At 46.0% G+C, this 26618-nt stretch overlaps 1 protein-coding gene across 7 annotated transcripts in view; it reads right to left on the reverse strand.

The window, feature by feature from the left end:
* The window catches only part of LOC138492618 (solute carrier family 2, facilitated glucose transporter member 11-like), a 326496-nt gene that overhangs the window by 17882 nt on the left and 281996 nt on the right, over positions 1-26618 (reverse strand). For all 7 annotated transcript variants that reach the window (XM_069619913.1, XM_069619914.1, XM_069619915.1 and 4 more), the window contains one exon: positions 24651-24726. In XM_069619913.1, the coding sequence (XP_069476014.1) occupies positions 24651-24726 (76 nt within the window). The remainder of the gene's footprint in view (positions 1-24650; positions 24727-26618) is intronic.

The raw sequence follows: 26618 nt of genomic DNA on the forward strand, positions 1-26618 counted from the left end.
GCCACACAGGGGCGTGGTCAAATGAAAATACTTCCTGTTATGTCACTCTTGGGGGCGTGGTGTTGTGATGTCACTTCCGCTACCCCTGGCATTTTGGTGAAATGACGTCCCTGAATGAGGCCAATTGTCTGTATCTGAGCAACAATGGAACAAGGAGAGAAGAAACAATGGGCATCACTGCCTTTGGCCCTAAGGAGAGCCATATAGATTCTAGAAAAATACAAATTTTTTATTTCTTGGAAATGTACTCAGGAATTTCAAAGTACAAAGTTGTAACAGAATCGTGTTCCAGAGATGGGGAAAAAGAAGAGAAAAACGTCTGTCGCCTCTGGTTGAGCAACAGGCTCGAGGCATGAACAGCAGACTTTGATTACTAGACTAGAGGATGTGAGGACAGGTAAGGACTGATTCTAGAGCCTAAATACTTAGGGGCCAAGCCATGCGTGCACTTGAAAACAAGGCACAAGGCATACATATGTTGGGAAACCAGTGCAGAAACAGAGGCAGACATAGCTAGTTTACAGACAAACCTGAATGATGCGTGTTTTTATGAGTTGGAGACGGTTCAATAAATGAGCTCCTGGTGCAAAAAAAATGTGGCTGGTGTATAGGCATATCCCAGAATTTACATGATATTCCTGGGGTCCCGCACCATTTTCCACCTGACTGGTGCCATATCATGACATGAATTATGTTCACAGTTCATAATGCTATGTTATTAAGTGAATGCACATAGTCACTATGATATTAAAAACTATGCATAGCCATGAAAGTAAAAAGCAAGACTACTCACCAGCAAGAGCTGGAAACATGTGGAACAATTCAGGCAGCTCGACGTGCAGAACCGCCTGAATAGTAATAATGGGAGTTGTAGTTCCCAATTAACAATAACGTGTGCGTACTGAGGATAAGGTTCAACAATTGATAAAAGAAAATATTCAGTAGATTGGTATATACAAACGAAGCAGATGAAATCAGTTAAAAATAGGAATAAAAACAAAAGCGGCATTACATTCAATAACAAATGTAACTGGCAGCATTCGCCACAAAACGCATGCCTACATTCAATTTAAGCAGTAGGACATGATAGTTTGCTGCATCAAGGCCTGTCGGTCTAGAAAAAAAAATGAACACCTTTCATCTGGAACGGCGAATGTATTTTGATGGCCAAAGACCAAACCGTCTTATGTACAGAACGATAGAAATACAGATTGCTGTGCTTAACCAATGTGCGGCCATTTTAATGTAGCAAGAATCGCCATTTTGCTCTTTTAACCATTGCTTATTGCTTTCTGTTTAAACTGCTGTGCAGCTTGCAATTCTTGCGAATTCTGCTTACTCTGCTCGACTGCTAAACATTGTTGTCTGAATATGAAAGGGCAAGGCCGCGAGACTTTGGAGTTCGCTGAAACTCCTTGCGAGCAGCCCAGAGAGGAATGCCCACGCTACCTCTCTGCAGCCTTGAAGGAGAACCGCAGGGCATTTAATCATTTCACAGCTGCCAGCCAGTCTCGTTAAAGAGCAGAAAATCACTAGAATTAGGCAGCTAGAGGCTTGAATTATGCCTTTCTAATAGAGCGTGTCGGCTCCCAAGACACAAATAGCAACTTACAGATAGCAAGCCCTGGAATCTGACTCTTCCCCCGTAGGTAGCTGCTCGAAAGAACAGAAGCACAATGTTCTGTTCAACAACAGAAGTATGTCTCTATACTCGCCAAGTTGCATATTGTTGCAATATTGTTGCATATTGTTACTAGAATAGATGTTTGAGGGTGTCATATTCGTTGAACTGTCCATCTTCACGCTGAGTTCAAAGAAACCCAACAATGGGCGGTATTGACCGTGACACAACTGATTGTATGATGTGCATTTTGTATATATGTAACTGATGTACGTTTTTCACTCTCTTGCGTCCCTCGAGGTCTAGAGATACACGTCGTGGGGCGTGAGACCGAGTTAGCCAACTGAGACTATTTGCTTTGCAATAAACCCTAGCTTTGGGAATACAACCTCGTGTCTGGCGTATCTTTCGTGTGTGGTGATTTGCCTTGTTTCCATAACGCGAGGGACCCCTAGGGGCCCCCTTCAAGATGGCGCCCGAACAGGGACCCTCCCCCACTTGTTCCATCGTGTACGTGGTAATTGAGTAAAGGTGGAGAACGGCGAGGACGGGACGATCGAGCCGGGATCAAGAGGTGTTCGGGGCGCCCTGTAAAAGTGATGAGAGTCTTCTTTGCAGATCTGCACACATCTGATCCCTGATCGACGTACCGGTCCAGAGGACAAGGAGGCGAGGGTCCCGAAACGAGGCAGAAGCCAGAGAAACGCAGACACGACGCCATTGATTGCGTAGTATACGGAGGGTTTGTGTCCTGGAGGACAATTTGATTTATCCGGTGAGTCATTCCCCGATTCAAAAACGTACCCTGATTTTTGGTTGAGAGTTGATTTTGCAAATTCAAACATCCAGAGTAAGGTTGGTTAACCAAAGGGGAAGGTTAAAAACATGCCTGGAGTACTGTCCACTCTAGCGGGGCTTTTCCGCTGCGGTAGACAGTCCTTGGAAAATGGCCAAAGTGCACCGCCTGGGGGAACGCCGGCTTATGATATGTATGCGAGATATGGTGTGGGTGCAATAATATTCTGTGAAATTTGGCATAGGCAAACCAGAAAGCAACAGGACCATCAGTGGCCGATTAATGGAAGTTTTGAGATTGCAAGAATAGATAACCTAGAAAGGGTGTTGATAAGAAGGAAAGTGCGACCCGCAGCATTTGAAACCATTAAAGATTGGAGGAGGGAAGCGATGCTCCGACTCAGGAGTAGAGAAAAGCATGCGCGCAGGCACAAATCAAGAAGTCAGGTAGCGGAAGAAAAGGAAGAGGACGGCGAGTCTAAGAAGGGAAGGGAGACGTGAACAGTTAAACATAGAAAAAATATACCCACAACGGGAATTGCACATAGCAGACGAGCTGATAGAACATCTGTTAAACAATACAGGCCAAGGCCAAGGCCCAAAACCAGAATCGACACCAAACATGCCAGTGGTAATTGTTCAAGCTCCCCCCGTAGCGCAAGCTCTCCCTCTCCCTCCTGCAGCCCGAACACCTCCTGTAACCCAAGCCCCTCCCGCAGCTCAAGCCCTCCCACAGCCACAGACCGCGCGCAGCACTTCCCAATAGTCAGCAAGGCCCACAGCAGACACTACCTGTACCCCTTGTCCCATCTGCACCTCCCGCCCCAGATACAGATTCTGCACCGTCCGCCCCTCCCGGGGTGGAAGTTGAAACCAGGGAGGCGAGAGGCAGGGCTGAAGAAGTCAGATTTGGACGGCTAACTCGCAGCGCGATCAGCAAAGAAAGGAAGGTGGAATTGCAGCAAGAGGCAGAGATGTATATAGAAGGGAATGACGGGACGGCAGCATTGGCCTCATTGAATGGTTACCGAAGAAACAACGAGAGACAGGTAGTGTTGGAATGCATGGGTGAATACTTGGTGGGAAGATGGAAGCAGTTAATTGGGAAGTTACCGCCACAACGATTGTTAGATTTGAATATATTAGCACGCTGTAGACAAAAAGAGGAAGAAGTAAGGGAACATGTGTATAAACTTATTGAGCTTAAAAATGAGTTAGATGACGAGTATGCTGGGATGTTTTCTACACCTGAATACAGGAGAGAGGATATCAAGAGAGGTAGGGAGGAGGCATCAAGGTTGTATATGCAGAAATCATTGTCGTCAGCTTCGACAGGTGGCGCAAAATCCTTGCCGCCACCCGGACAAATAGGGGATAAAAGAAGATTGCAAGCATGGGTGGGGAGATGGATGTCAAACAAGAAAACTTCAGTGGGGGAAGTAAGTGAGATATGTAATGTGTACCCATTGCAGATTAGGATAGAAGCACTGGGGAAAATAGTGGGGGTGCTACTGCAGCAGGTGGCTGGACATAATAGAGGAAGAGGGAACGCGCAAGGTAGGGGAAATTCGAATAATATGCATGGGGGGTCATTAGGATTAAATCAATGTGCGTACTGTAAGGAGGAAGGACGCTGGCGAGCGCAGTGTCCACATCTACAGAATAGAAATGGGTCTGGCCAGAGAAGACAGCATAGAGGATACCAAGGATCGAATGGCCCGAATAGAAATAGTATGCAGCAGCATCAGAACAACGGGGGAAATCAGAACCAGGCCCAACACCAGAGTGTTTCGAACCAAAGTCAGGGCCAGCACAGCCAGCAGAACAGTGATCAGGGTGGAGGAAACATAGGGAGAAGTGGGAATATTTTCGATACACAGCCAAACACGTATTACAGCAATAGTGGTGACTATACATCGGATGATGTGTTGTTCCCCCAATAGGACAGCCCACAACAGGGATTGGAACCAGTGTCTATTCCCGTGAATCAGAGAGGACCCTACGTAGAAATGAGAGTCGGGAATAAGGAGCACCGTTTTCTTGTAGATACAGGAGCGCAAAAGTGTTCAATAGACCATCACTTGGTTCCGGAGATACCACTGTCAGGGCAAAAGAACGTTTCTGTAGGGTTTGCAGGTACACCAGTCATTAACCCCGTGTCCCAACCAGTCCCAGTTATGATAGGACCATTCACTGAGGAGTGTCCATTTCTTTTGACCGAACATTGCGGGGAGAACCTGTTGGGATTGAATTTGCTAAGAAAGTTAGGGGCAGTTATACATTGTACGGCAGACGGGGTGTTCCTAACGATTTGGCCACACGATACCCCGATGACAGAATTCATGTCTGAAGCATTGCCAGAAGAGCTAAGTAAAGTACCAACTTGTTTATGGGCGATGCATGATAACGATGTAGGATGCTTAAAGATAGAGCCAGTAAAAATAACTTTGAAAGAAGGTATTACACTACCGCGAATTCCCCAGTACAAAATCTCATCTGAAGGCGAGAAAGGATTGAAAAGTATTGTTACCGATCTGGTGAAACTAGGGGTGATTGAAGAAATAACAGGCAGTACATGCAACAGCCCGATTCTTCCAGTTTATAAGAAAGGAGGCAATGAAGTACCATACCGTTTTATAATTGATCTGTGCGCATTAAACAAGGTGGTAGATCCACAATTTACTCTGGTCCCAGATGTCACAACAATATTGACAATGATACCTGCATCAGCGGCATACTTTACTGCAGTTGATTTGAGGAATGCGTTCTTTAGCATTCCAGTGGACAAGGACAGTAGATACGTGTTCGCGTTCACACTTGGAGGACGATCATTTACATTTACGCGCATTCCACAAGGTTATACGGAAAGCCCGAGTATATACAGCAGAGAATTAAAAGAGCAGCTAGACATGTTAGAATTACCAACAGGATGCGTACTCTTGCAGTACATAGATGATCTATTGTTAGCTGCTGACACAGAAGAGATTTGTAAAGTGAGCACGGCATTACTATTGACACATCTAGCGGTACATGGACACAAAGCAAGTCTAAAGAAATTCCAATATAAGCGAAAGGAGGTGGCTTATTTGGGCTACCTACTTTCGAAAGAAGGGAGAAGACTAACGCCAGAGCGCATAGAGAGTATTTCTGGCACGCCTATTCCAAAAACCCAAAAAGGAGTGAGAGCTGTAATAGGCATGGCTTCTTATTGTCGGCAGTGGATCAGTAATTTTGCGTTGATTGTGAAGCCAATGGTGAATTTGACAAAAAAGGATGCAGTGATGCCTTTGCAGTGGGATGAGGAATGTCAGAAAGCGTTTGATCAATTGAAGGTTGCCTTGTGTTCTCCGCCAGTTTTAGGCATGCCGAACTATGAGAAAATGTTTAGATTGTTTGTGAGCGAAAGTGAAGGATGTGCATTGGCGGTTTTGACACAGGAACAAGGTGGAAGAAATAGGCCATGCGGCTATTATTCTTCTGCGCTGGACCCTGTAGCGCGTGCATGACCACAATGTTTGCGATCTGTTGCAGCGGCTGCTGCGTCAGTGAAAAAAACGGAAGGAATGGTATTGGGGCATACTTTAATTCTAATGGTGCCACATGCCATAGACGTTCTATTAAATAGAACCCAGACGCAACACCTCACTTCTGCCCGACTAACAAGATATGAGATTATCTTGTTTGCACCCCACATCCAAATCATGAGGTGTAGCGCATTGAATCCTGCAGAATTAATGCCACTGCCCATAGCAGAAATTGATGACAACGAATCACCGCCCCATGATTGTTTAATGGTCACTGAAAAAGAGACGAAGGGAAGAGTAGATTTGAGTGACATTCCACAGAAAGAGCCGGATGGGGAGTTGTTTTGTGACGCTCCTGTTTTAAATTACCTGATGGCACGTCAACTGCCGCGTACGCCATTACTACTCTGAAGAGTATTGTAGAAAGCAAGAGAATCCCCTACAACTCGGCACAAGCCGCAGAGATAATAGCACTGATCAGAGCCTGTGAACTTTCTGAAAACTTGAACGTAAACATATATACTGACAGTCAGCATGCCTTTGGGGTGGTTCATAACTTTGGTCGACTCTGGGCTGAAAGGGGTTTCTTGACATCGCATGGGGCCAGGATTCAACATGGCTCTTTGATTGTACGATTGTTGTCTGCACTCACGTTTCCAACGCACCTAGCAATAGTGAAATGCGAGGCGCATAAAAAGGTAACATGTAAAGTAGCAGAGGGGAACGCATTTGCAGACAGGATTGCGAAACAGACTGCCACTGATTTGAATAATAAAATGATGACAGTACAGACTGAGGAAGTACACTGTATGATAGAAGATGGGATTGCCACTGTCAAAGAAATGCAGGCTGAAGCCACGGCCGATGAGATCCAAGGGTGGGCTGAGGGCTCTGCTGAGTTAAATTTGGAGGGTTGTTGGGTGGACAAAGAGACAAGGAACTGGATGTTGCCAAATTGTTATGTGAATGCAATGGTCACAATGGCGCATAGCCCTATCCACATTTGTGCAAGGAAAATGGTACAGCATTTGTCCATGGTATGGAAGAATGCACACATAAAGAAAAATGCAGAAGTATTAGTGCAGAACTGCATCACGTGTTTACAACACAATGGCCCTCATTACGACCCTGGCGGAGTGGGTTTACGCCAGCGTTATTCGCGGCGGACCCGTCCGCCCTACTACGACTTTCCGTAGCGCCATGGAACGTTTTCCGCCTGGTTTTTCCGGGCGGAGAAATCCATGGCGCTACGGGACCTTGATGTTAATTACGCCACCGTATTTTACGGTGGCGCAATTAACGCCTTCCCCACTCCCATTATACCCTATGGGGCAAAAATGGGAATGGGGAAGGGTAAAATGGGGAATGGGGATTTACCGCCCCGCCAAGGTCGGCATGGTGCGGAAAATCCGCCAACCTCCATGGCGCTATCGGCAGCTTTCCGCCGTGCTCCGCGGTGCATTTAGCACCGCGATTTCCGCCAGGGTCGTAATGAGGGCCAATGTAGGGAAGGGAACAGTAACTCCAACAGGTAGTTTTGGCCCGCCCTCTATGCTGTTTGAAGTAATTCACTTTGATTTCATAGAAATGGAAAGGTGTCAGAACTATAAGTATGTTTTAGTGGTGATCTGTGCATTCAGTAAGTGGGTGGAGGCATATCCCTTAAAAGACTGCACGGCGATGAGCACAGCAAAAGTAATGCTCAAGGAGTATTTCTCCCGCTTCGACTTGCCCCGTGTCCTATGGTCAGACAATGGTCCACATTTTGTGGGCGCAGTGGTGTTACAGAGCTGTGCAGGTCTGCAGATAGCTAAACGATTCCACAGTTCCAGGCATCCCAGTTCTACCGGGCTTGTTGAGAGACATAACGGCATCCTGAAATCAAAGATAGGAAAAATATGTGCTGGGAGCAAGATGAGTTGGGTGGATGCATTACCCCTAGCGCTATTGTGCATGCGCACATCTGTGCAGGCTAGAACTGGACTCTCCCCCTATGAAATAATAATGGGGAGACCAGCAAATGTATGGTGCGCGCCTCAGCCGAAAAGGCTAAGCGAGGTAGAGCACCCTGTGTTAAGTACATACTGTGGCCTTTTAATGCAGAAGTTGCGTTTGATTCATCAGCAGGTGCAGGAGGCGTTACCAGCAAGATATACCGGTCCGGGGCATGCGCTGGAGCCAGGAGACTGGGTGCTAATAAAGAACTTTGAACGGAAAACATCATTAGCACCCAGGTGGCGCGGCCCCTATCAAGTGTTGCTGGCGACGCAGACGACCATTCGAGTGGACGGCCGCAGGGCATGGATTCATGCTACGCATGCCAAAAGGTTCCCAGCCCCACTGAAAACTTTGCCTAAATCAGATGACCAGAAAGAGACAACGGTCCCGGAAAAGAAAGAAAGTGCTGCCAGTCAACTGCCAAACCATCTGCCCGAGCAAGAAGTGAAACTTGAAACAAAGCCTCAGCGAGAAGTGACACTCGAAACAGAGCCTGGTGAGACTGCCAAAAAGGGGGGAGGACGAAAAGTGCCCCAACATCGTCCAGCAGAAACAACATCACTGTTAAACGACACAAACTCTGCATTGCAAACATCAGCAAAACCAAAACGTGTACCCCTTTGGCGCCCACCAGCTTTTGCAAACGCACCAGAGCCAAAGAAAGAATCTGCATCATTGCTGCAGCGCTCATCACTACCTATCATTGCGCCACAGGCTGACACTGAGCCTGATACTGGGAGTGCAACGGCACTATTCACGGATCACACAATACCAGGAGTGAAATGATATAATTTGCAGCCTCGACAGGCAAAGTGATCTACAGATCTTTGGCGTTTTCTTTTATCTTTGGTTCCACTCATGGACGGAGAAGGAATCAGAGGCGTAGTGGAGAGAAGTGTGAGAGTTGTGCAAATCGGACAAGTCAAGACTCACGGCTCCTCGATGCGTTTATGATAGAGTACATGTGTCCTAAGCCAGAGCGGGACAAGCTGGATGCACATAGTACTCTGTCAATAAAGAACTGTTCAGAAATCCTCTGAGCAGTGGGAAGAAGAACAACTGATCTTGCTCAAATATGGATAAGTGATCCAGGCTGTGAAAGGCTGGCAGATTGAACTGTGACATTTTCGTTGAACTTTTGGCATCGACAACGAGAAACATCTGCGACGAACTTTGTCAGCAAAAAGAAGGACGATGAAGAACAAATCAAGACTGGTTTCAGCCTCCTCCTGCACCACTGCTGAGAAAATGATAGTTATAGACACTGTAAATTCAGGGAAAACGCATGGAAAAAAAATCATGTACTAACTTGGACACTGGTCCTGTGTTTCATAAGTATGGTAATACCAACAATAATAGCTATCACGCTATGGTTCATGGAGTCAGTACACCCATTAGAAACACTCTTGCCAGAAGTAAATGTGTCCACTACTGAAAGCCCGGTTCATTTAATCACTGGTACCTTGTCCCCAATGGAAGAGAGACATAGAGAAGGATATGGCAACAACACATTGTTGTTGATTATGAACATGACCCATGCAGTTTTAAAGTAAAGAGATTGCTGGGTATGTGCCCATTTACCACAGCATGGTGGGAAGGGGATAGGCTGGTATGTACAACAGTTACCATTGAGCTCTGCATGCAGAGCATCCTTGAGTGCAATGTTCTTTGGGAAATGGAACAGGAGCAGTACGGGTCAACTAGACAAGGCAGATATGAATGAATTTGAAGAAATAATTATGAGACCTGTGGATTGTTCCATATTCCTTAAAGCACAGGTAATGGCCCCAAATCCCACACCAAAGAATGCACGAAAAATAACAAGACAAAATAGGCAGGATAGATTGTTCCCGCCAGAAAAAACATCAGTAATGACGTTCCGCATGAGAGACGAATGGAACAAAGATACCGTGCCCCCTGCCTATACGGTAAATTACAGCCCGAGAACTGTCCCCCTATGTTTAAAGAAAAAAGGTTCCTATAAAGTAGGAACGTTTACCAGCTGCATGAATACAGTGGTTTTAAAATATGAAATAGAACCAATGTACGTAGGGGACCCTGTTTATTTTATATGTGGGGAGAATGCATATCCCTGGTTACCTAGGAACTGGGGAGGTACATGTTACCTGGGTCTACTGTTTCCGGGAGTGTTCCTCTTAGAAACAGCAGAAGTAGCCAGTCGATCCAGAGGTAGGACTCAAAGGAGTAGCGAAAGCGAATTGATAGCATTAGATGTAGCAAAATCGTTCGTACCATTCTTGTCCCAGATAGTAAATTCCTATAACATAAGGCAACTGTCCAGAATACTAAGAAATACAATAGATACAACAATAGATATTTTATACAACATGACATTAGAAGAAAAAGGGGTTACGCAAATGGCACTACAAAATAGGATGGCTCTTGATATAATACTAGTTGATCGTGGGGGAGTTTGTAAACTCGTAAAAACTGCATGCTGTGTATTTGTAGATGACTACTCCCCTACAATTTTTAAAGCAATCAAGAAATTACATGTCTTAAGTTCCACACTCTCTGCCGGAGAAGGGGGTTGGGTGATAGGATCCTGGTTCTGGGGACTATTGCGGTCTTGGGGATGGAAGCTGATTTCGATACTAATGATAGTGTTCGGAATATTCATAACATGTTGTTGTTGCATACAATGCCCACCCATAGTTTGCACTGAGGTAAGCGAAGGGTGTACTAAGGGATGTGTACATATGATAAGGAGAAGAAAACAAACTGATGGCCACAATGGCAAATACACTAATGAAACAAAAACAGTAAAACAATTCATGGCTATAGATGTTAGTGATAAAGAGGATGCTTATGATAGCATGCAAAGCTCAGACGTATCCTCATCAGAGGAGGCTACAATGAACGAATAAGACATTTGCCATTCGGCCAAAAGGAGGCTTTGTCGGTACAGAAAAAAAAATGAACACCTTTCATCTGGAACGGCGAAAGTATTTTGGTGGCCAAAGACCAAACCGTCTTATGTACAGAACGATAGAAATACAGATTGCTGTGCTTAACCAATGTGCGGCCATTTTAATGTAGCAAGAATCGCCATTTTTCTCTTTTAACCATTGCTTATTGCTTTCTGTTTAAACTGCTGTGCAGCTTGCAATTCTTGCGAATTCTGCTTACTCTGCTCGACTGCTAAACATTGTTGTCTGAATATGAAAGGGGAAGGCCGTGAAACTGAGGAGTTCACTGAAGCAGCCCAGAGAGGAATGCCCACACTCCCTCTCTGTAGCCTCGAAGGAGAGCTGCAGGGCATTTAATCATTTCACAGCTGCCAGCCAGTCTCGTTAAAAAGCAGAAAAACACTAGAATTAGGCAGCTAGAGGCTTGAATTATGCCTTTCTTACGGCCCCCCTTTCCAGCAGCCCATAGAGCGTGTCGGCTCCCAAGACACGAATAGCAACTTACAGATAGCAAGGCCTGGAATCTGACTCTTCCCCCGTAGGTAGCTACTCGAAAGAACAGAAGCACAATGTTCTGTTCAACAACAGAAGTATGTCTCTATACTCGCCAAGTTGCATATTGTTGCAATATTGTTGCATATTGTTACTAGAATAGATGTTTGAGGGTGTCATATTCGTTGAACTGTCCATCATCACGCTGAGTTCAAACAAACCCAACAATGGGCGGTATTGAACGTGACACAACTGATTGTATGATGTGCATTTTGTATATATGTAACTGATGTACGTTTTTCACTCTCTTGCGTCCCTCAAAGTCTAGAGATACACGTCGCGGGGCGTGAGACCGAGTTGGCCAACTGAGACTATTTGCTTTGCAATAAACCCTAACTTTGGGAATACAACCTCGTGTCTGGCGTATCTTTCGTGTGTGGTGATTTGCCTTGTTTCCATAACACGAGGGACCCCTACGGGCCCCCTTCAGGCCTGCAAATGTAGGTGTTAGATTGATTCTCAAACATTTTAAGATTTTTTGATGTGGACATTGTGAAGGGAGGGGATACTGAGAGTAAATTGCACTGATCTGAGGGAAGTTTCATATTTAGTATTTCTGAATTTTCTAAATTGACTTTACATGAGGAGGCCTTTTCAAAGTCTTTGTAAAGCAGAAAGAGTAACCTGTGGCCTGGCCAAAGAGAAAAGATGATCATCCTCAATGAGGGAGATTTTATATGTTGCTTCACCCATAGTAAATGCCATGAATGTCCAGACTATCACATTTACACCAAGCGTGGGTTTCCATCTCTAAGGTGAAGAGAGTGAGGGTGATAGAGTCCCCCTCCCACGCTAGGTGAAATACCTCTGAGAGGAATGTGTGCGAATCTGCATCCTGCAGAAAGCATAAATGGTCATAGTCACTCTCTGGAACCCCTCGCTGAACACCATTCTTTACAGCACATCCCTAAGAAAACTCCACTCCACCCGGTCAAATGCTTTTTCAGCATCAAGCGAGACTGAGATGGAAGGTGCTCTGTTTTTATGCATTCCAATTAGAGTTACTACTTTGTGGATGTTGTTTTATGGATGCCTCCATGTAATAAATCCACACTGATTTTAACCAAATAAGCAAGGCATCATAGGTTCAAAACTATTAGCTAAACCTTTCTTGTGCACCTTAGCATCTATGTTCAGAAGTAAATAGTGCCTATGTGATGAGCAGTGTTCAATATCCTTGCCTGACTTGTGTAATACTGGTATTATGTCTTCTCTATCAAAGGAGACACTGCCCCTTCCTGTTTAATTGCAATAAAGATGTGTACGTGGTTGTAGTAAGGGATGTTTCTATTGAAAAAGAGGAGACCAGGCTCTGTATTGAGCATTAGGGAAGTGAATAAACTGCAAACGTCTTCTTTGGTGATTGAGATTCTAAAGAGTGACGGAAATTATGGGAGAGTTGCTTTAAGTGGGTGTCATCTAAAAAAAGTAAAATGATGCTGCTTGCTCTTAGACTCTTTGGTATAGAGCATTTTATAAAACAGCACTCAGTTGGGCTCTTTCTGTCCATATCTTTTTCTCTTCCCTGCCTTTCAGCACAATGATTATTTTTGCTTTCATTCAGGCTTTGAGCTGAAAGGACAGCAATCCATTAGGCTTTTTACCCACCTATAGTTCGTTTTAGGAGATAGTTTGAGTCATTCATGTGGGGTAGTGTCAATTGCTTTATTGTTATTTGCAGTTGTCTATGTTCCTTGTGTGAACTCTTGATCCTACATTTGTGTTCTAGATCCTTGATGCTTTATCAAAGCTCTGCCTCTTCTGCCCAATGGAGCAGGCCCCTTAACATTGCTTTCAGTGCATCCTATTATATGAGTTCAGAAGTGTCTGCTGCTTTATTATTTTGAAAGAACGTTTGTATTCCCTGTTCTAGTTCTGCCAGACATATCGGGTCCTGGATTAAGGCCGATTAAATCATCCAGGTGTGTGGTCTTGTATCTTGGATCTTCTAAATCACAGTCTACCTCATCTAAATCACAATAAACTGGTGAAAGAATGGCCTAAAGAGACCCATAGAGAACCCCCAGTGGATATAATCTTACATCTACTATGAGATCATCAATACATGAGTAAGTCCTATGGACATGAGAGAAGTGTTTATGTTCTGGATTGTCTTCCCTCCAGATGTTTCTCAGCCTCATCTCTTGGAAGGATTTAAGAACGTTTTTGGCCTCTTGGCTGCATTTATCGATGTCTTTATCCAAAGACTATGTTAAAGTCCCCTGTCACTACACTGGGGTCTTTTTTTTTCTTTTTTCTTTTTACTTTTATTTTAACTTGCACAGGTACATGACAATGACAATCATAGTGTTCTCATACATCTTGTATAACATTTCAACAGTTGCAGATTCTATTACACTGTATTAGGCTGAGTTTCGCTGTCTTCGTCATCCACTTTGTCCGCGAGGTACGGTTTGTATCTGCCCCAGATATTTCTAGGGCGAGTGGTGGGTTGCAACAATTTTATATACAGTTCCTTCCTAATTGGCCCATACCATATCCTTGTCCCAGTCGGCTTTAGTGGGAGGATTACTGCTTTTCCACCTCATAAGAATGACTCTTTTTGCCAGTAATAGGCTGAGATTTAACAACTTACGCCATGTGGGGTTCATTTTCCCGGTAGCGCCCAATAGACACATTGCTTGCGACAATTCAATGGGGTGGGCTGCCATTTGATCTAGTGCATTACATGTTTCTGCCCAGTATGTTGCCAAATGTGTGCATGCCCAGAACATGTGCAGGGTGTCCGCTTCCTCGCTTCCACACCTGGGGCATTTGCCATCCGCGGTGGGGTATATGCATCTCAGTTTCGCTGGGGTATGATGTATCCTGTGTATGATTTTGTAGTGTATTAATTTATAGCATGATATGTGCATCATCAGACCGCATATTAGCATCCATAGTTTATCAGTGATGTGACATTCTAGATCCATCTCCCATGTTTCTCTGGCTGTGTGAGCTATTGGTGGTTGAGTCGAGATTATAAGTTTATACAGTGTGGAATCAGTTGTTTTATTCTTCGCTGCCGTGAACATGTATCCTTTACCAATGTGTACCAGTGGTTCTGCGGGAAACACCGCCCAAACCCCAGCAATAGATGATCTCAGGCATAAATAGTGCATCTTCTGTTTCGGGGAGCAACCCACTACACTCTGAATTGCTTCCCATGTTATACATTTCTTGTCGGGGAAAAGGTCTCCAAACTGGTTGATACCCTTACCGCCCCAGTGGGTGGCTATCTCCAAATCTAGTGTGGGTGGGATTTAATGGGCCCCCCATATTGGCATATTCGGGTTGTATAATGCTTCTGTCCCCTGTATTTCGGCAATCTTGGACCAGGCTGTGCATGTCACCTATACCGGGTTTGTAGTGTTATGGCGTTTGGGACGTGTAACAACTGCGCTATGCAAGAGGTCAGTGGGATCGCGTGTCAGTGTTTCCCTTGGCGGGTGTTGTGGACTTAGATAAGCGGTCGCCCATTGTGAGGCATAGTGTGCTTGTGCTGCTGAATATTAAATCTCAACGTTGGGGACCGCCAGTCCCCCCTGGAGATATTGATCCGTAAGTATCCTCCAGCTCACCCTAGGGCAGTGGTCTTCAAACTTTTTTGGCCAGGGCCCCCCTGAGCAAAATTTGGGCCGGTCGGGACCCCCCAGAAATGCCAAATGGACAGTATATATTGCGCGCCGTCACCTGCTCCCATCAAAGTCGCTGGGCTCCCTCATCCCACTCCTACCCAGTCGCTGGTCTCTCCCCACCCCATCACACACCCAGGGCTCTCCCCACTCTGCTCCCATCACTATCCCATGGTTCCCGCCCATTGTGCTCCCACCATAGTCCCTCGGTTCCCCCATCCCGTTCCCAACACAGTCTGAGGGCCAGTGGCGGCTGGTGAATCTTTTTTAAGTGGAGGGGCATTAAGGGGAGGTTCGGGGGGGTTTCCCCCTGTGAATTTTTTTTAAATATTAGGTTAAAATGTTGCATTGTAGAGCATACTTTTAACAAAAAATGGGTAAATAGCCAAACAGTTTGCAATTGTTGCTGGGAGTCCAGGGGGCAGGCATTGATATTTTATTTCTATCGCGCTCGTACACAAGTGTTTCAGAGCGTGACAAGGCAAGGGAGGGGAACAGAGGAGAATAAAACAGCGATCTTACTAGGCCCAGTGACATTGAGAACGCGCAAGTGTGAGGGGAAAAGTGCATGGAAGGGGGGAGAAGTGGAAAGTGCGAAGCAGAGGAGAAACAGATAAATAACAATAAATAAATAATAAAGGCAACAAACAGTGGTAGTGCAGCCAGCAATTTGCAAGTGCTACGTTTAAGGCAGCAGACAGGGTAGGTCTGATAAGTGCAGGAAGAAAGATGGTTCTCCTCAAGTTTTAGAGTGGCAGGGCGCTGTTCCAGAGGGAGGCCCCAGCCGAAGACGGAGATCTACCCCCAGCTCGTTTCTTTGATAAACGACTGACCCTGAGGGAGTTGGAGGTAGAGGAGTGAAGAGCTCGAGAGGGGAGGTATTTGCGGAGGAATAGCTGAAGGTATTTTGGACCGAGGCCCCAGAAAGCCTTGTGGACAAGGCAGAGGGTTTTGAATGATAGATGTCCGGTAAAAAGATACCATCCCTGTCCCCTGGGCCCCACTGGTCCTAACACAATGAACATGATTATGTGTATATGCAAGGCGCTGCACATTCATACAGCAATCACTCTATCATTCACATGAGCATCCATCACCATACACTCACTCATAACGCATCCATACACATGTTTAAATAAAAACAATGAACATAAACGTACCTTCTGCATTGGCCTGTGTGTGGGTGCTGCTCCAGCTGCTCTGTCCGTATGTGCGAGGAGGCGCAGGAGCTCCCCCTCGTACATACAGACATGCAGTGCCCCAGCCAGCATTTCCAATGAGCTATGCAATGCTGGCGAAGCAAAACTCAGTGAGCATGTGCGGCTGGGGAACTAAACTGAACTGTCAAAGGGAAACAGTGTTTCCCTTTGACAGTTCAGCCAGCCCAGGAGCACTCCATTAGCTGGATAAAGCAGCTGAGGGAGTGCTCACTGTTTCACTGGGCTGGCTCCCTAGCTCCTCCATAATGGGTGCGGGGCCACTATGCAGTTAGTAATGTTGACCATTGTTGCTGAATATATCACAATTTACTTACATTTTAACACAAAGCACCCCTTTGGGTACTATTGAAACAGTGGGCTTCATAACTACTCTGGCGGTAGCTGTGCCGGTAAAACCGGCACGGCTGCCACTGGAGTTGCATCCGGGTCTGGCACCCGCGAATGGGCAATTACTAGGTCATGCCGAGTTAGGCGGACATGATAATTGCCCTTTCGAAGGTGCCGGTAGATCCCCATTCCCATTTGAGCCCCATATGTCTCAAATGGGAAGGGGGAGCTCGGATGCACCGGCACCGTTAATAACGGTGCTGGTGCATCCGACGAGCTGAGGTCAGACCTGGCGGGGGCTGTCAAGCACCCACGAGCACAACTCTTACTATGGTGGAACGGTAGCAACGGTGCCGGTAGCTTACCAGCACCGTTGTTACTGGTCCGCCATAGTAGTAATGAGGCCCAGTCTGTGACTAAAGGAATGAATATCCATTTACAACTGTGGGCCACTTTTTCATTGTTGCCTGAGACAGTTTCATGCTTCAGCCCGCCCATGTGGGCCACCCCTGCCCATTTCTTCCAATCTAAAAAAAAAAAAAAATCTTTTTTCATGCTGAGCTCTCAGGGTCCCCCTGGGATGCACCCGCGGACCCCTAGGGGGTCGCGACCCACAGTTTGAATACCACTGCCCTAGGGTGTCCATTCCATATCAATGAAGTACATGCACTCTTTATTTTCATAAAGAAAGCCTTGCCTGGCCAGAACGGGACCGTGCTGAATAAATAAAACAATTTTGGAAGAATTTTGCCATCATTGATATTGGGAGGGATCTCCACCATTCCATTTTAACGCAGAGGTTGTCCGCTAGCCTCTCAATGTGTTCATTGCTGGACACAGCTGTGCCGTTCTGGCTACATGTAACGAGCACAAACCACTTAGTATGGGTAAGGGGGGTGGCTCTGGGTCCAACATAGTTGAAGTTCGGGGAACTATGAGGGTTGGAGGAGGGAATGGGATTGCAGAGAGGGGTGTTGGAAAAGCACAGGTACAGACTAATGCAAATTGTGAGGATACATCTCAGTACAGACATATTATACATTTGATGTGCAGTATATATGTAAATGGCTAAGAAAGATATGACCGGCATCACATTGCTGACCTGGAATGTGAGGGAGTCAACGTTACTACACATCGTACTCTACAAGAGCACGAGGAGTATTGACTTTAATACACAAGTCCCTTCCTTTCACGCACCATAACACGGAGAGCGATCCTGAGGGACGGTGTGTCCTGGTGCATGGGAACCTCAGTGAAGAGGAAGTACTGCTCTTAAATATATATGGGCCGAATATTGATGACCAATGCTTTTACTCAGAATTATTCAGGAAGAATTATTTGCCAGATACCCCAAAGCCCATTTGATTTGCAGAGAAGACATCAACACCATCCTTGACACACAACTGGACCACACCTCGGACCATCCCAGAGCGCTCACCAGCGCCGCTCGCATGATACTCACACACATGACAGATTTGGGCTTGAGGGATGCATGGCACTCCCTAAACGGCACTAAGCGGGCATACACATTTTAGTCTACGGTAAAGGAATGTCGAGGAGGGGAAGGAAATGAACACAAAGACTCGGAAGGCGATACCCTAAAACGTATATTAATATAATCTAGAAATCATAACTGTACAAGTTTGGGTGTTCGCTATTGTTCAATATGTGGATGAGTAACGGAAAGTTTGTAGTTGAAACGGAAGCAGTAAGAAGCTAACAGGCCTTTGCCATCACTGCAGTCCGGTCCATATTAAATGTGCGTTATTGTCCTGTGTGCTCTTTCCACAACGAACAGGGGTGACCAACCTGGATCTCCCAGCAGTTCCTTCAGCAGTGCATAGACTGCCTTCTCCATTGGACCTTTAAGAGCCTCTTCCGGAACGCCTACAATGCAAATGTTTTTTCACTGCGATCTCGCCACCAAGTCCTTGCATTTAAGCTTTACCGTTCCCAGACCTTTTGCCATTGTTGTCACAGTGTTACCTAGCATCTCAAGTGCAACTTCAGTGGGCTGATGCGTGTCTCGGCTTCCGTAATGCGTCCTGTTGCCTTTTCCAGCTGATTATTGATAGTTGTAACTTTCACTGTGATCCCGTCTAATTTGTAGTTGAGGACCAAGAAGTCTTGCTGCATCGCCATGAAGACCGCCCGCTCCTCTGGGCATTGTTTTTAGCACGTCAAGGTGCGCTCGTGGTTCTCATAGTTTTCTGGGGAGGGTCTCTGTGTGGAATGGGGGGGAGAGGCGGGAGGACTGCTACCAGTGTAATGCCAGCGCTTGTCTCGATGTGATCTCTCTCCAGGCGGGTATTTGTTGTCTAGCAACACCTGTGTAGTTGGTAAGTGATATTTATCACTAGGGAGCCTCTGGATCCTGGTGCAGGACACGAAGAGATGTGTGCTGTTGGCACGGGGTAAGTAACTGTGCTTTCTGCATCACCGTTAGTTCAACTCTAGGTGTCTCCCTTTGCAGCCTGCTCCAAACATGTAACTAAAAACAACGTCTCGGATTGAAAGTCAGCCTCGCACCGCTGCGGCCCTTGTTGTGTCCATTTAGCGGATATCTGGGTTACTTACTTCCCTGGACAATGGAGCTATCCGGGTGTAACACTCCGCCCTGGCGTATTATTCCCTGCCGTATCAGGGTGGGTCGTTAAGTATCATTACTCTGAGTGGGTTAACAGACCGATCTCGGGGTTTCAGCTGGATGGTTATTAGTAGGTTAATGTCCTCTCTCTTGCATTTGTCCCCCCTCCGGTGGTGTACGTTGGGAGCATGTATCCAGGAGTGGGGAGTTCATTATATTCCCTTTCCCTTCCGTTCTGTGGTTTCAGGCATCGTTTTTGGGCATACACTTGCTGTCTGACCCGTGCCGGGCACGTCCTTGTATGCCGGTTAACATGCACCACCCTCCATGGGTACATTGCATAACAAGTTATGTTTCTCCGCTCCTCAAACTTCTGGTGGAGTGATCCAAGGAGATATTACCCCTCCCGAGCGATAGTTGCGCAAGTAGGATTATGAGGATAGTTCAGGCGCATGTTCCAGCCGCCCCTCTATGTGTTACAGGGTTCTCGCGGGCGGTTATCTTTGCCTCCGCTGCATCCCCCTTATCAGCGGCACTCGTAGTGAGCCATTATGTACTGGAGGGTAACGGCCTTTGGCCCGTATGATGATGGGGGAACGTGTCAGCGGGATGATTCAGTGGGGGAAGGGTCCCCGGGTTGCCATATTTAAATTGTTCATGTGTGCGGTTGCCACCAGTTGTTGGCCAGGCGTTCGCTCCAGTATTACGCGTCTTACCCCATGTATGCTCGGCCGGTCGCCGGTGCGGTTGTATTCCCTGCTCTCCCAGAAGGCGCTCGACGGAGACCGGAGCGACCGCGAGTGGCGGTATTAGCTAGAGATGGGGTGCCTGGTTTTCCTCGCACATGTTCCTTGACCGGCACCGTCCTTGTGCTAAAAAGGCCTGCAGTGTTGACTCGCTAGTGCTCTTACGCCATCAGCCTTGCCTCGTGTTGTCTGTGGGAGCCAGTGAAAACTCGACGCAGCACCGGAGCCGGGCTGCAGACCCACTTGATTTTTAGGTGTGAGATCGGGGAAGGTTTCATGCACAGTTCGACCAATTTTCTCATTGAAACAGGAGTTTATTCGGGTTATTTATTGATGAACGACCTTTGTCATCTCAGCGCCCCCCTACTCTGGGATCTTTCATTGCAGCCTTCAATAAGGGCAAACATCCCTAAAGTAAGCATGGTGTCCCTCATTAGGCACATGTACCATACCCAATGCACCCGCCCTCCCTTGTATAGTGTCTCTCAAAATTAAATATGTAACATCCTTGCCAGATATCATATTCGCTATAAGTATTCTTACCCCGTGTTTATTCTATCTTGTTGAAGTGAAATATTCCATTGGGAATTGTCCCAAAGAATGTCTACATATATCTGATTGCAAAATATGTGTGTCTTGTATGCATGGAGTATAAACCCTTGGTCCAGCATCAGCCAACATAGCTAGTTCTTTTATGTGAGGAATTCAGACCTGTACTTAAATGATGCTACGCTGATTGTTATACTTTAGGGAGTGGACCCAACCACTACCTAGACTTGGGTGATTACATGGGAGTAAAGAACTGTATATGTAATAGGAGTGAAAAAGGCATTAGGTTACTAACCCAGTAAAGCCTTTGGGGAGTGAATGATAGGACATGAGAGATACCACCCCAAACCTCCGAAGATGGTTATGAGATAGAAAAACCACTTTTTCCTCCAGTCACTTGCCAGATAGGAAATCCACAACAACCTTGAGCAAGTATCTAAAATCATCTTCCACTTTGGCATCTTACTTGATTCAGTCCCTGTATCACCAAGCTCCAAGCCCAGGATCTCACAGGCCGCCTCAAGTTGCATGACCCAGTGGTTCTTCTTTTTCCAGAAGGATGCCAGGCAGAATGGAAAAGTCCATCTATAACATACGTAGGATGATCATAGTTTGTCAGTGACACGCCTGAAGGATGTTCTTTTTTGTAAAATCAGTGGACGCAAATCTTGATAATGAGAATTTGAACCTGAAATGAGATTCAATTTTTTTCTCACACTTCCATCAGCAGGTGTTCCTTGGTGGTATACAAATGAAGCTTCATTACAATAGTCCTGGGGCCAATCGAATCGCCATTTCTAAGTGGACCAACTCTGTGAACCCTGTCGATCACTAAACTAGCTGCATGTGCCTCAGAATCCAGAAACTGGAAAAGGAGTTTAATGCAAGAGGCTTCAATGTCTTCCGTGAGGCCTTTAAAATGGAGGTTTTCCTTCCTGTGGCTATTTTGCAAATCTTCAGTAAGAATAAGCCTCATTGCGTTGAATCATAAGTTTTTCTTCAGGAAGAAATGTGTTACTTCCAGGCCATTATCCAGCTCTGGGATCGCTGTTTAATTGGCCTCGACCTGCTGGGTTGTTGAAGCCAAACACTGCTTGATTGCACCACTGTTGTTTTAACATCCTTTATGGTTTGTACGTCTTCCTTGATTTTATGACTAATGTCATCTCACAAGGCCATACAAGCTAGGTGGTGGTCAGAATATGGAGATTACCTGGGGGGCTTTACTAGAGGACATTGACGGGACAGTCTCTACATGAGGACTCTCACTTTCGCTCACTTTTGGCTTTTCCATATTGCGTGTTGATATGGGTTGTGTACCCCACGGGTTTTGTATTGTGGATCTTCTCTCAGAGGATCTTCTCCCGCTTATTTACTCCATGTTGTGGCTCGACTGAATTAAACCCAAAAGGAAAGAAGCAGAGTTTACTAATAAGGAACGAGAAGAGAGTAATGGAAGCCACATGAAATGACATGCTCCTGCAGACACTAATCAGAGTCACAATATATTATGAGTTTAAAGTAGCTGAAAGGTACTATTTTATGATGGCATAAGAAAGACCTGGTACTCGCTTTGTGTCCAAATTAGAGCAGGTCACTACTACTTCAGAACAGTGGTTTAATGGTATAGTGATCGTCCAAAAGGAATTTGTCACCCACTACCAGGCCAGTCTTTAAACTCAGGGACTCAGTAGGTGTCTGCCTTCCTATCGTGGGCCTTACCTTCAAGTTTCCTGACAAATGGATTCACATTGCAGAATTTAAATCAGCTTGGGGCGTACCACACCAGCAGCAGCTCCTCCACCCCCCAGAAAAAACACTAAGCCATGCAGACGAGTCTGTGTCTATAATGTGTTTCAATGGATCTACCTCACCAGGAAGCCAGTAGTATGCCCCAGTAAGTCGCATCAGCGTTTAACCCAGGGACAACAATTTCTTTGCTTTTGGCCCTATTATCATGGGACTCCAGACCAACTAACCCAACTCGAGCCAAGGGTGTCAGAGCTGCAGCGCCCAAGTGGGGCCAATACCGGAAGACAAACCACAGATCCAGCTCATAGCGCTGTCTCTGTAGACAATTTTCTCATCAACTGGATCCGCCATTTTGCAGGTCTGCCGAACAATCCCTGGCGACGTGTCCTTTCATCTCCTCATAAGCATTGCTTTGAACTTTGGGGGATCACCAGAATGAGGATTGGCATTGGAGCTTGGAGAAGAGGATTAAGTCTGCCTCTGCCTTCAAGGGTCCTGGAAAATGGAACGCCGGATCTCCATTAGTTTGTGGCCATATTGGTCCATGGCCAGCAAAGCCACCAGCCTAGTGGTTTTGAATTTCAAAATCTAACAAAAAGGAATTTCTGCAGCTCATTCAGATGTAAAATGTGGTATTTGCTGGGAAATAATTGACCCATTGTAAAAAAAAATGCGGTGATGACTAAACGGCTTGTTGACATTACCATAGAATAGAACAGCAGACATGGACAATCCAATCTGAACGGACCTATCATCACAGAGAGCAATCGTGGACAGCAAAGCAGTGAGCTTAGCTGGCAGGGAGAGTGGGCGGACGGCCTGCATGTCACAGAGGATATGCGGAAAGTTTGCTGGGAGCCAGGAGCGGGCCTTATATCGCTGGTTAAGGCCCACTCCGGCCCCATTTCGTGTAAAGGAAGAGCCAGCATTCCAATGTTATAATGTGTGGCAGGTGGCTGCCATTCAAACTAGTTGTCCCAAGCCTCAGGGGTGGGCCCCTAATGAGGGTGAAACTCACTTAACACACAACAGAGCCGGATCGTAAGGCACTTATGCTATTAGAGCTTGTACAGGGGTGGAAAAAGAGAAGTTTCCCCAGGGGCTTGCTGTGAAAGAGCTTGCCATGTCTCCTTCCGTAGTGGCCAGATAGTACTCATCACAAAGGGAAGCTTGGAATGCATCTTTACAGGCAGTTAGAGCCTCCGTTGCTAGCTTGCTGATTGGCTAGAGAGCTGGAAACAGTGAGAAGAACAAAGGAAAAGGATGGAATGAAGGCTTCCATAGGTGATTAGAGCCTGGATTCCACACTTGCTCTAATAGGAGTTTGAACTATGTCAATGATGAGCCATTTCATTTCATTGGTTGAATACTTTGTCGAGATGAATATTTTACAACCTTGAAATAATTCCAGTATGGATATAGCCATTAACTTTGTGGTGGAAGAAAGCTCTACATGGGGCTCATTAGCCCAATTTATTTGTAGCCATTAATTATTCCAAATTAATGAAAGGATTCAGAAGTATTCGGAGAAATCACTTGGTAGAATAAAATGTGTCTTTAACTGACTCTGACAAAAGTCTTAGAGCCTCAATAAGAGTTTGTCGATGTGCCAATGAAGTGGAAGAAATGAGATTGCCATCGCTCGCACTCCACCGCCAAATCAAAACACATTGAAAACCACCTGGTTTTGTGTGTAGAAAATTGTCTCCCCACGAAACCTTTACCGCATCCATTATTACCACATGTGATCATTACCAAATGCAGTAATATGCAAACCCACCATAGGGTAATGTTCAAAGAGTTGGCCGGTATTGCCGCCAAACTCTTAATGATGCCCTACGTCACCACTAATGGGAGGCAGGTCGTGGCCCTCAAATTGCAAAAAGATGTGTCTGCACTACTGGCAATAACCCAGTGAGCTGACATCAGTTTCGTACAAGACCCCGTATTTTCGGTATCCCTACAAAATATCCCCACCAAAAATTTTGCAGTACATATGGCCGTTTGTCTCGCCATATGCGATATTTTTGAGGGCAATATTTTGTGGGAGCGGGGGATGCAGGGGTGTCCCCCGCACATTTTAAAATAATGCAGGGGTTGCGGGGGTGTCTCCCGCAGTGTCCATGGGTCAATATTGCCACAAAAATATGGCAATATTTTTGTATTGCGATATTTTTGCGGGGATATTAACACATGGAACCGTATTTTCCAGTCTACTTCCTTCGGCATGTCGGGTGAGGATGAGAGCTTGGGGGTTTGAGGGCCTTTGAAGTATGATTATCTAGGATATCACCAGGGTCTTCCTTATATATGAAGAAGGTTTTTCCGGCCTAAAGATTCCCAGCTTCTGTGACCTTCAGCATCAGTGGTGGCAACATGGACAGTGAGGCAACAGAAATAGTGGATATACACACCTGGCCCTATTCCAAAACTAAAGATGAAGAGAAAGATGAGAACACTGGAAGCGTATGGGACCCAGGTGTAGGATTCCTGTGGAAAGAAGGAAAAGGCACCAGATAAAAGGCCTTGCAGCACTGCTCATGAGTACCTACATTGCAGTCACACCAAGAGATAACATTTGATAGTAACAGACATAAACATGAGTTGCCCTCTGTGCAGGTCATTTTATAGCAGCAAAGAGGGTCTCTTGTGGTTATCTATAATTACAGGTGGTCTAATAAAGACACAGGGAGGTAGAGTTGCTTAATATGACATGTGGATGCCAGGGAAAACGCTGTATACCATACACTAGTAAATCCTGACTCCAATACGAGAGGTTTTACCGCTTACCTAGAACAGCCCCCACCACATCAACCGATACCAACACACACCAATATGTCATGTTATGTTATGCTATGTTGACCATGCACCGCTACCACCCATTGGCAGTCTCCAGAAGCTCACATGGAACTGCAAGAAAGAGGACACCACTCTGGCCGCCCACCCTGAGCCCACTATCCGCACCTTCCTGCGAGGCGAAGAACATCGGGGTCATCTTCGACTCCATCCTCTCCTTCTCTCCTCACATCTCTGACGTCTCTAAGAGGTCACACTACCAGCTGTACCTCCTCAGAGGTGTTCTTCCTTTTCTCACTTTCCCCCAGAAGCTCACTGTCTCAGAGCCTTGGTTCTCGCTAGGCTGGACTACTGCAACAGCCTCTTCTAAATCTGCCTGCCTCTACTCTTCGCCCTTTGCAACTAATCCAGAACAGGACTGTGAGACCAGGGATTGTATCTCTCCAGCCCTGAAATCTCTCCACTGGCTCCAGGTGGCTGTAAGGATCAAGATCAAGACCCTCTGCATCGTCCACAAGGCTTTCTGGGGCCGGGGATCACACTACATCCAACTCTCTCTTCTTAAGCATCTTCCTTCTCAAGCCCTCCGCTCATCCACCTCCAACTCTCTGAGGGTCAGATGCTTCTCCAGGCAGAGAGTGGGGGGTAGGTGTCTGTCCTTGGCTGGGGCCTCCCTCTGGATCAGTCTCCCTGCCTCTCTCAAACCTCACTAGGAACACCTAAGGTTCCGGAAGCAACTCAAGACCTTACTCTTCACTTCAGCTTTCTCTCTCTCTCTTCCCTGCTACTGCTCCTGTTTGCTGCACTAACTGGTTACCTGGCCACCCGCTGAACCTCATGGGCACCATTCTCGTGCACAACCAGTAGCCCCTTGCACTGCTTCTGGGCCTCCCATACACTTAGGGACTGTATCTGCAACCCTACAGTCCCCTGCCTCCATGCACTTACTTGAGCCATCACACTGGCAGCACTTACTGCGTTTTTGCCACTGCACTCTCCCCCCCTTACCCCACCATTCCCCTTGGCACTTTTCATCTTCCCTCCCCCTTGCATGATATGAATGACACAAGGCCTAGTAAGATTGTTTGTTTTGTCCTCTGTCTGTCTACCCTTCCTTGTTTTGTCATGCCTAGAAACACTTGTGTACAGACGCATTATAAATGACTTAACATATCAATCTTCATAAATCTATCTAAATGTGACTCATGGCTAATCTTCACAATTCCATCTAAATGTGACTCATGGCTAATCTTCACAAATCTATCTAAATGTGACTCATGGCTAATCTTCACAATTCTATCTAAATGTGACTCATGGCTAATCTTCACAAATCTATCTAAGTGTGAGGCATGGCTAATCTTCACAAATCTATCTAAATGTGACGCATGGCTAATCTTCACAATTCTGTCTAAATGTGACTCATGGCTAATCTTCACAAATCTATCTAAATGTGACGTATGGCTAATCTTCACAATTCTGTCTAAATATGACTCATGGCTAATCTTCACAAATCTATCTAAATGTGACGCATGGCTAATCTTCACAATTCTATCTAAGTGTGAGGCATGGCTAATCTTCACAATTCT

This window comes from Ambystoma mexicanum, chromosome 10 (genome assembly GCF_040938575.1).
Source record: "Ambystoma mexicanum isolate Mex_15411 chromosome 10, UKY_AmexF1_1, whole genome shotgun sequence".
NCBI lineage: Eukaryota > Metazoa > Chordata > Amphibia > Caudata > Ambystomatidae > Ambystoma > Ambystoma mexicanum.